Genomic DNA, 10,611 nt, shown 5'->3' on the forward strand with positions numbered 1-10,611 from the left:
TTAGGATATTTCAGTAGAATCCACCATTTTTACAAAAATCGTATCATCTGGTATCTTTAAAAATATGTTATGAGTGAAAGAGACGTCGGGGAGAGACGTCAGGAAGAAACATCAGCAAAAAACGTCAGCAAAAAACGTCAGCAAAATACATTAGGAAGAATCAATGATCCTGGTAGCTTTGAGGCTCACCTATGGCTGGCACATTGAGCCACCACACAAAGCTTCATGAACTCATCGTAATAAATTCTCGTTTAGGAAGTATTATTCCATTGCCCACAAATAAACCCGAAGAGGATTTTGAGATAGACGTGTCGAGCCAACGGTCGCTTGGAGCGTATCACAGGGGCCAGGCTCGGCGGGGATGCATGTAAGGTTGCACCGCGGGCTCCCTATTGGTGGTAGTAGGTTAGTGGGGGCTGCATTAGTTGCAGCCGGCTCTTACGCGTGAGTGAATTTTAAGGGGGAATGCCATAGGCGAAAAACGAGGAATAGACGGCTTTTACTGGATCAGACAGCTAGAAACGCGTACATATAGGCCTCAAGTACCACATCAACTACGCGGCAGTCCGCGTCTATGTATTAATAGGTTGCCTGGGCAATCTATTCGCACACCAGATCAAGCCAAAGTGAAATTTAAGTGGGATTTCATGCGCGCCACGACCGGGGGACCTAGGAAAATTTTCGAAGCTACCAAAATCACCTCAGCCAAGTTTCAGAAACAGGAACACATACCATTGTGGATTACATCTTCATCATCATCCGGAAGTTTTCATCGCTGCCGAAATCATCATGATCAAGTCATTCAGAAGAGGGAAGAGACTGTCAAGCTCGTCTGATTCTGGTAAGCTGCATGTCATTTCCAGAATCACCTCCGGCCCCCAGGTGAGAAATGGTGATGGGAATGCCTCCACCGTCTTGCATACCCCCAAGCTTGTGATCAAGGCTTTGTACGACTACTTACCCCAAGGCCCCGATGAATTGGCCTTCAAGAAGGGGGATTTCTACCATGTTCTTAATGATAACGATGAAAATGAGGAAAACGGCTGGTATGAGGCCATTAATCCCATGTCCAACGCCAAGGGTATGGTACCCATCAGTTACTTCGAGGTATTCAACCGCTCACGTCCCAACCCCGACATGGACGTCAGTCCCAGCTCCAGCAGGATTCTTTCACAGGCGTCCAAGGCTCCTTCGTCTCAAAGAAACTCCAACCAAACCTTATATGCCATAGTGTTGTTTGGATTCAAGGCCGAACGAGAAGACGAATTGGACATCATCCCCGGGGAGAACTTGATTATCTGTGCCCATCATAACTACGAATGGTTTATTGCTAAACCCATTAACCGGTTGGGTGGTCCTGGCTTAGTCCCCGTCAGCTATGTGAAAATTGTCGATTTGGTCAACCCTAATAATGTCAACGCCAACGATGACTTGCCCAAAGTGATCGATTCGTTCAAGATTCCATCAGTGGAACAGTGGAAGGACCAAACCGCGAAGTACCAAGCATCTACCATCCCATTAGGGTCTATTTCCAACCAAACCCCACCATCTTCTTCCAATACTCAGTATTTCCAAAAGGATGGGGTTACCCCCGTGTCCAACCGATCACTGTTGAGTTCGTCCAACACGGTCATCTTGGAGGCCAGCGTCGACTCGTACCAGTTGGATCACGGACGGTACCAATACTTGATTGTTGCCAAACTAGGTAATAGTAAGGTCAGATACTTATACAGATACTACCAGGACTTCTACGACTTACAGGTGAAATTGTTGGAGTTGTTCCCGTATGAGGCCGGTAAAATTGAAAACTCCAAGCGGATCATTCCCTCGATTCCAGGTCCTTTGATCAATGTTAATGATAGCATCTCCAAATTGAGAAGAGAAAAGTTGGACTACTACTTGCGCAACTTGATAGCATTACCCGCACATATCTCGCGGTCGGAAGAGGTCTTGAGGCTCTTTGACGTGTTGAATAATGGGTTTGATAAAGAGGTGGTGGATCCTTTTGTCAAACAAAGACAGCTGAAACCCATAAGCCAAAAGTCTAATTATCAGCAAGACAGGTTATCACAGTACTCCATTATGCACAACCACCAAGGCACAAGAGTGTCCACCACTCCCACCTCATCTGAATCCAATTTCAACCGATCTTCCCAGTCATCTGTAAACTTATTCAACAATCTCCAAGATCCTCATCCTTCTCAACCAAAAGCACTTACAAATTCTTCCCAACCTCAACTCGTCACAAAGGCTCCCCCCACGGCATCGGCACCAGTCCCAGTATCTGGCTCCAAAATGAAAGTCAAATTCTACTATCAAGATGATATTTTTGTGTTATTACTACCATCAGGGTTGCGGTTAATCGACTTGAAAAGCAAGCTTTTCAAAAGATTAAACCTCAATGAGGAACCTAAGAATGAGTGCGATCCTGAAAGTATTCGTCTTTACCTTAAAAATGATCTAGATGGGTTCCAAGAGGAGAATAATCTCACCGACTACACATTTAACGACATCCAACAATTGAAGTTGAAAGAATTCGAAATCAACAACGATGACAAATTCCATGAAGTCTTGTATGATAAATGTAAATTATGTATCTTAGCATAAAATAAGCCTACTGGTATATACGTGTTTTAATAAATAAAGCCTGGTGCGTATGCGCGAGAATATCATTTTTTGCTGTTTCATTCCCACCATCTGTGTTTTGATAGTTTAGCAACTTCATTAGTGCGTTCTACTAGAGGAATGGAGACACCTCAAGATCCCTCTCATAGAGATCTTCTAGCCCTGCGCCTGGTTTTGGGTCTGAACCGCCCCTCATCTCAAGCCCGTCTCCTCCCCGATCACTCAGTACTGGAAAATTCCCTTAATTCCTCTGAAACAACCCATTCCAGCCCTGCTGGTTCCAGTGGTTATAAGGGATGGCGGGTCACGAATTTTTTCAACTTCTTGTCCCGGATCACGGGTTCCACTACCAGATCTTCTTACACGCCAACTCAAACCGTTCATGAAAATAGCTCCGCAACTTCAAATATTGCCGATAATACTGTCAATTCCGCTCCACTGAATTTGTCTAAACCTGGAAACCCAAATGTGGCTGTCAAAAACTCAAATAGATCTGTGTCATTGCTGGACCATACAGTGAGTGATGTGACACGTCCTTCTCTCTCCGAAACGTTGAAAATCATGGGTGCAAAAACCAATGGTTCACTTCCTGGTAAGAGCAAATTTTCTGAGCCCCAGATAGATCGAAGACGGCTTGAATCTATTGAAAATAGCCCGTTTTTCCTGTCCTTAAGGAGAGAATCTCAGCTGGAGCTGAAACCAGAACCGCTGGTCAGCGTTAGCCCACCTAAAGTCCAGGTAGCTGGTACGCCTCCAGAGGAGCTTGATTTTAAGTTTGCAAACCAGAAAGATCTGTCGGTCGCAGAATGGAATAAACGAGTCCAAAATAGTCCTTTTTTCTCTCGGGTGACAAAACCAAACTCCATTGATCTAGGACAACTGACACAGATCCAGACCAGTCGGTCTTACAAAGAAGAAAGTAACTCAGGAAACGGTAATGAAGGAGAACCCGTCTCAGACTGGGCCGAAAAGCTCCATAATAGCCCATTTTTTAAGAGTTCTCCAGGACCTAGGAGTAGTTTTGGTCAGCAATCTGATAGTATTTACCTTCGTGGCCAGGAAAACCAAACTTCTCTCCTGAAGAAGGTGTCTCAATATGTTGAAGAAATCGAATCAGCATCCGAAGTGTATGATGATACTTTCACAGAGCACCGTAAACGACCTAAACAACGAGGAAAACATAAACGCGATTTGGCCCTCAAAAAGTCTCTCGAGAAAGGTAAGGGAAAGATTGTGTCAAATGGTGATTCAGGCTTCAGACGCATATACGTCGATGTTTCAGACGTCGAATCGGAGTCTGCTGAGTCTGAGAGTCTCAAGAGGAAACTGCTTCTGCCCATCGACAAAGCTTTGAAGAAATCCAAACAATCCTTGTTCGTGCCGGAGAATGAACCACTGATTGGATCATGGAGGAATACAGCACCTTTGAAGTCGGCTAATGAAGAGCCAACAGCCCAGGAAATTCCATCCACACATGCTGTTCTTCAAGTGGGTGTTCACTCAAGTCCACAAATTCAACATCAACGCTCCCCGTCGTCTCTAGTACAGTCTCCTAAGATCTCAAATTTGAAGTCACACGAGGAATCCATAAAAGAGCCAAAAGCATACCATGAAGCTATAGTATCTTTAGGAGACTCCCAGCCAAAAAGGCAAACCGTGATACAGGCGCCGTTGCATACGATTGTGCCACCATCAAATCACACACATAGGGCTTCACCGTCCCCAAGAATTCACAAGAATGTGACTGTACCTGGCTACCTTGTGAGGGAGAAAAAACCCCGAGTAGAACAACCGATTAAAAACAGACAAGGACGACCACGGAAAAATCGTTTGAAACCACCAAAAGTTCCAAAAGAAACGAACTCCCCAACACAAACTGTACAACTACTAAAACAACCCCCATCAAATCCCACGGCCCAAAAACAGGAATTCTTAGCACCAATACTGACCGTGCAACCCCCGTACTTCGAAACCTTTCAAGCCTCAGAGGTGCACTCACTGCAACATTTCTACTCACACTTGCCGTTATTCATATCCAATAATGCAAGAGGCTACCAAGACCCAGTGTCTCAGCCGTGGTCAAACCCGCTTCCAGAACAGCATACCCCACAACCAAAGGTACTGAGCACAGTGGGTGTACCAATTTGGCCATTAGCTTCGAGCCCAACCTTGGACCAAAAGCCTCCCACACTGCCACCTCTTTTCGTGGGCTCTGCTTCAGAAAATGGCGATGAATACGAAGTAATAGCTCCCACAACAAGTAGCTGGTTTTCTGGCCCAGAGGTTTCAACAACCCTGAAGTCACCGGAACAGATGAAACAGACAGAAGAGACTAACCACAAAATAAGAGCACTTGTACACAAGGATAACTCTCCCGTGGAAACTGAGAAGTTAAAGAAGGCTCCAAAGCGAAAGATCACTCCGAAGGCAGTGGCACTGTTGAGAACACGAACTTCAAGGCTGCAAGCCGATCGTTTACTCTCAGTTTCGGTGTCAGAATCACCATCTCAGTCTCCACCAGCAAAGCTGCAACCTGCCGCTCCGGTATTGGCCAGTCGAACGAGATCGAAACATATTGTAAAAGAATTGGTCCCAGGCGACTTCACACACAGGAGAAAACCCTCTTCCAAACAAAGAGAAAGAGTGATTTCTATAGAGGACTTAGCCCGAGCAGTGCTGACCGATGTCAAAAAAAAGTACAGTAGCAGATCTCCTACAGTGCTGGAAGCACGATCAGGACTACAAATAAATTTCGACCCTCATTCTAGGAGACGGATACTGAAAACTCGAGAGCCATTGCTGATAGCTGTTGAGGAGTATAGCGGTCTGGAGGCGGATACACTGTACGATAACCAAGGAAGCACCGAATCAGGTGAAATATCTCCATAAAAATGTAAAATGGCTGCAAATCAGAATAGGACCGCTCATAAAGAGCAGGAGAGATACGTTGGTGTAAGAAGATTAGTGTAGAAGTGATACAATCAAATACACAATGGTCGGACAACAGTGTTACGGTGCGGACTGGCGGAACAAACTGTGGTTTTCGTTGCTCGATTTCTATTCCTGGCGTGTGGCACATTTTTTGTGCTTATATAATGGCTGCGGCCTCCCCTACTATTCAAGTATTTGTGCTCACAATATGGTATCTCCAAAGTATAGCAAGTCTCACTTCTTGTATCCCTACAGTCATTTTACTGACTTCCCACACACCATCAGTTTGTATGTGGACTACAATTGCCGTTTTAGTGCCAAGTTGTTCTTAAAGTTTAGAGAGTCTGTGATCCCTGAGCTCGAGAAGCAATACCCCGGTAAGTTTCAATTTGTGTACAATCACGTCATCCAGCCATGGCACCCCAACTCAGTATTCCAGAACGAGTTTGGGCTTTCCATTGCAAAGCTCATTAGAGAAAGTGGCCAGCACAATAGTGAATTGTTCTGGGCAGTTTCGGAGTCGTTATTCAAGAACATCATCAAGTTTTACGACAATGCCAACTCCGATAAGGGCCGTAATGAGATATACTCGGACATCTATGATGTGGTTTCAGGAGACATCAAGTTGCCCTTCACCAAAGAGCAGGTGTTGGCCAACATCGCTATCAAACAGGTTGAACTGGAGGAAGACTTTAGTCAAGAGGGTAACGCTTTGGCGGTGGACTTCAAGTATTTCACCCGGTACCAGAGGACTGTAGGAGTCCATATCACCCCCACCGTGTATGTGAACGGCATCGTGGCTCCCTCCATTGAGTCGAGCACCGCTCCAGAAAAAGTGGTGGAGATATTTGCTTCCCATTTGTAAGTCTATATATTGAAATAGTGAGTGTATGGTTTTTTCAATTCGCGTTCCCCATATTTTTCAGGCCCAAATACACAAATGAGAAGAGAACCAGAGTACATTGAGCTCTCGGCCATTGGCCCTGACTTGATTGACGATGGAGAGTCGACGTTGCCGACACCGACGCTGATGCATCTATCAGACAGCCAGCTCCGGATTATTTTGTTGCGGTTGGGGATCATCAGTGATGATAGCTTTAAGTTGAAGGTGCCGGTTGCACACATAGAGTCACCCTATGGAGCCAATTTCATGATTGAAAAGATAGCTGGCTTGGACGTTGAAACCGCTTTGACAATACTCCGAGACACCATCGCCAGTCACCGTGGAGATGTGAATTTTTTACACGAAGACTACCGATTACTTGAGCGGCTCGTGAGGCAAGTACCCACAGACTATGGTGACGACCATATAAATAACCCCCAAGAAGCTGAGAAAATCCAGGAGGATCTCGAGGAGAAAATAGACTACTCCACGTTCAAGAACAAAACCTATCTCAACATCATAGATTGGGAGTTACAAGTACGGTTGGAGGCTGCTTTGATAGAATTTCATTCCCCCTATCCAGAAATCAGGTCCATCACCGATCCCTTTGATGATCCCACCATCCCTGTCGACACTTTGAGAGCATATGCTATTGGGTTGTTCTGGACGGTTATTGGGTCTATTGTCAACAATTTCTTTGTTCACCGAATGCCTTCCATCTCCCTTAGTTCACACACCATTCAATTATTATTACTACCAAGCGGAAGACTATGGGAAAAGTCGTTTGTGTATAACAAACAGGTGCATGTGCTTGGGCGAGTAGTCAACTTGAATCCGGGGCCATGGAATTGCAAGGAAATGATGTTGAGTTCTATCATCTATCTGTGCTCATCAGGGACACCTTACGCCATTTATAACATTTTTGTCATGAAGTTGGATAAATTCTATGGTCTCAAGTGGGTGACCCTTACATTCCAGCTCTTGCTTGTTCTCTCTACCCAATTCTTGGGGTTTGGATTTGCTGGTATAATGAGGAAAATCTGTATTTATCCGGCAAAAGCATTATGGCCCACTGTATTACCATTGATAGCATTGAACAGAGCCTTGGTAGACCAGGAAGAAAGCAAGCAGTCCATTTATGGCTGGAGTATCTCTCGATACTCATTCTTTTTCGTGGTATTCATTGTCAGTTTCTTCTACAATTGGTTACCCTCGTTCTTCTTTAAGGCATTATCCACCTTCAACTGGCCAACATGGTTCAGGCCAGATCTGTTGCATTTAGCTAATATAACCGGCTCCAATATCGGCTTGGGATTGAATCCTTTACCAACACTTGACTGGAATGTCCTCAATGCAGCTGGCTGTTTGACAATCCCATTCTACACCTATTTAAACCAGTACATTGGTACCGTATTGGCATTTTTCGTGATTCTCACCATTTACTACACCAACAACAAATGGACGGGGTACTTGCCAATCAATACCAATGAGCTTTTCAACAATAAAGGTGAAGTCTACAAAGTCCATGAAATTCTAAATGACAAAAACCACTTTGACAAGGGAAAGTACCTGGAAATTGGTCCACCTTATTTTAGTGCTGCCAACTTGGTAGTATACGGTGCTTACTTTGCCCTCTATCCGTTTGCTATTATATATCATGTTGTCAGTGAATGGGACTCGATGAAAACCAGCTTCAAAAACGTTGCAAACACCATGTACGAATCGTTTTCATTCAAATCTAAAAGCGTTTATGGGCTGTTTATCAAAGACCCTCATTGCAGAATGATGTCCAAATATGATGAGGTCCCAGACTGGTGGTTCATGGCGATTCTTGTCATTAGTACTCTTTTTGGAATCTTGTGTGTTTTGGTGTATCCTACAGAAACCCCAGTCTGGGGGATATTGTTTACCATTGCCATAAACTTTGTGTTCCTTATCCCCATCACGGCTATTGCTTCTGTAACGGGATTCTCGTTTGGCTTGAATGTGTTGGTAGAGTTGATTGTGGGGTACGCCATTCCCAACTCAGGTCTTGCATTAATAACTTTAAAGAGTTATGGAACCAACATCGACCATCAAGCTGCGAACTATATCACCGACCAGAAGGTTGCACATTATGCCAAGATCCCTCCTAGAGCCATTTTCAAGGGTCAAATGATTTCCACGGTTGTAAGCATCGCCATCTCTTTGGCAATAGCTAATTGGCAATTGGGCAACGTCGAAGACCTCTGTGAAAGGCACCAAAAGAATAAATTGAGCTGTCCTGGAGCCAACACATATTTCTACTCTAGCATTCAATACGGAGTAATTGGCCCTGCCAAGGTATTTAGTGGAGTTTATCCGGTGTTGAAATGGTGTTTCTTGTTAGGAGTTGTTCTTGTTATTCCTTGCATTTTATTCAAGCATTACGGACCCCGGAAGCTCACCAGGTACTTCAATCCAACTGTGGTGATTGGTGGTTTCTTATTATATGCTCCGTTCAATCTTCTGTATTATACTGGAGGATTTTACTTGTCATACATCTTCATGTACTATATCAAGAAAAACTACATTTTATGGTGGGAAAAATACAACTATATTCTTACCAGTGCGTTGTCGGCTGGGGTGGCATTTAGTACATTGCTTATATTTTTCACCGTGAGATACGATTCAATCGAAATCAATTGGTGGGGCAATACCATCTCGGACATGGGAATCGAAGGCGATAAGTTGCCTCTTAACTGGCTCGACATTCTGACAGCACCAGATGGATACTTTGGTCTCCGTAAGGACCAATTTCCATAACTTCATATAATGTACCTGATGTTTGCAGCCAAATAGGCAACGGCCCGCTCGACCGCGCGCGACTTTATGACGACATATGTCTCTGCTCGCCCACATTAAATGTGATTCATTTCTCATTGAAAAATTATTCTTCCCCCACTTGCAATGTTTAATAATAGCTTACTCGGGAACACTTGCAAGAGTGCTCAAAGAGCTATGGTCAGAACGAACGTGTCGAGTTCCACCTCGGCGTTGGCCTATAAGACTTTGCGTCGTAACCAGAAGAGGCCTCCTTTGCCGACTTTGGACACTCCCAACTGGTCTGCTGGTGCTGCTGTTTCTCTGATTTTGTACGAGACCCCAGCTCCTTCTAGAGCCCCAAGAAAACAGCATGTGTTGAACTGCTTGGTGCAAAATGAACCAGGTGTTTTGAGTTCTGTGTCTGGAACCTTGGCTGCTCGTGGATTTAACATTGACTCATTGGTGGTGTGTAACACTGAAGTCAAGGACTTATCCAGAATGACGATCGTCTTGCAAGGACAAGACGCCGTCATCGAACAGGCCAGGAGGCAGATCGAGGACTTGGTGCCAGTGTATGCGGTTTTGGACTACTCCAATGCTGAGATCATCAAGAGAGAATTGTTGTTGGCCAGAGTGTCGATTTTGGGACCAGAATACTTCCACGAATTGATCGACAGCCACAAGTTGTTTGCAGAAGACGGGTCTGCTATTCCCGACTTGGAGGCCCACGAGTCGATCTATCATCCCAACAACTTGGCACCTTCTGAAGCCTTGAGGCAAAAACACAACCATTTGGAACACATTTCCACCATTACGGAAAAGTTTGGTGGTAAGGTTGTGGATATTTCCGACAGAAACGTCGTGGTGGAGTTGAGTGCCAAACCTTCCAGAGTGTCGTCTTTCATTAAATTATTGCACCCATTTGGGATTTTAGAATTGGCCAGGTCAGGTATGATGGCTTTACCAAGAACTCCTTTGGAAGGCTTGGTGGAAGAAGAAGATGCGGTTGACGCTTCGGATGTTGTGGACGCCTCGCAGTTGCCTCCAGGTTAGTTGTAGTTAATATAAGAATACGAATAAGAATCAAAAGAAGACCCTTTTTCTCTCAGTGGGTTAATAATGTTATAACGGGGCCTTAGCATGTGGTGGTACTGCTGCTATTATATTTATTTCGCTCTGTTCTTGGACCTAACCGAAATAGTTCCACCCAGAACTGTATGTAGATGAAAGTCGCTGCTGATCAAATTATCATTAGCGAGCAAAGCAATTATATCCGGTTGGAGTAGTTAACATCCACAAAAACCAGCACAAAAGCCATGTGCGCTTCTGCACTAAAGCAGACATGGAAATTTCCCTGCTTCTATTTTTATTGAATCCCCTGCACTCTA

The 10,611-nt window shown here is 44.6% G+C and overlaps 3 protein-coding genes across 3 annotated transcripts; all 3 read left to right on the forward strand. All coding sequences in view use genetic code 12, as the record gives it.

Moving 5' to 3' along the window:
• Positions 1-789: 789 nt before the first annotated feature.
• On the forward strand, positions 790-6,421 carry BEM1 (bud emergence protein 1; the record flags this gene model as incomplete). Its single annotated transcript, XM_006684600.2, has 4 exons — positions 790-2,584; positions 3,143-4,245; positions 4,939-5,063; positions 5,785-6,421. 4 exons carry the CDS (start codon positions 790-792, stop codon positions 6,419-6,421), a joined length of 3,660 nt encoding a protein of 1,219 aa, XP_006684663.2.
• A 75-nt stretch (positions 6,422-6,496) lies between these two features.
• OPT6 (oligopeptide transporter 6) lies at positions 6,497-9,223 on the forward strand (the record flags this gene model as incomplete). The annotated part of the gene is made up of 1 exon (XM_006684599.2): positions 6,497-9,223. The coding sequence occupies one exon, from the start codon at positions 6,497-6,499 to the stop codon at positions 9,221-9,223; it is 2,727 nt and encodes a 908-aa protein (XP_006684662.2).
• A 144-nt stretch (positions 9,224-9,367) lies between these two features.
• On the forward strand, positions 9,368-10,303 carry ILV6 (acetolactate synthase, regulatory subunit; the record flags this gene model as incomplete). Its single annotated transcript, XM_066158010.1, has 2 exons — positions 9,368-10,271; positions 10,293-10,303. The coding sequence occupies 2 exons, from the start codon at positions 9,368-9,370 to the stop codon at positions 10,301-10,303; spliced, it is 915 nt and encodes a 304-aa protein (XP_066014107.1).
• Between the last annotated feature and the right edge of the window lie 308 nt (positions 10,304-10,611).

This window comes from Yamadazyma tenuis, chromosome 4 (assembly GCF_029203305.1).
Source record: "Yamadazyma tenuis chromosome 4, complete sequence".
Classification (NCBI taxonomy): Eukaryota; Fungi; Ascomycota; class Pichiomycetes; order Serinales; family Debaryomycetaceae; genus Yamadazyma; species Yamadazyma tenuis.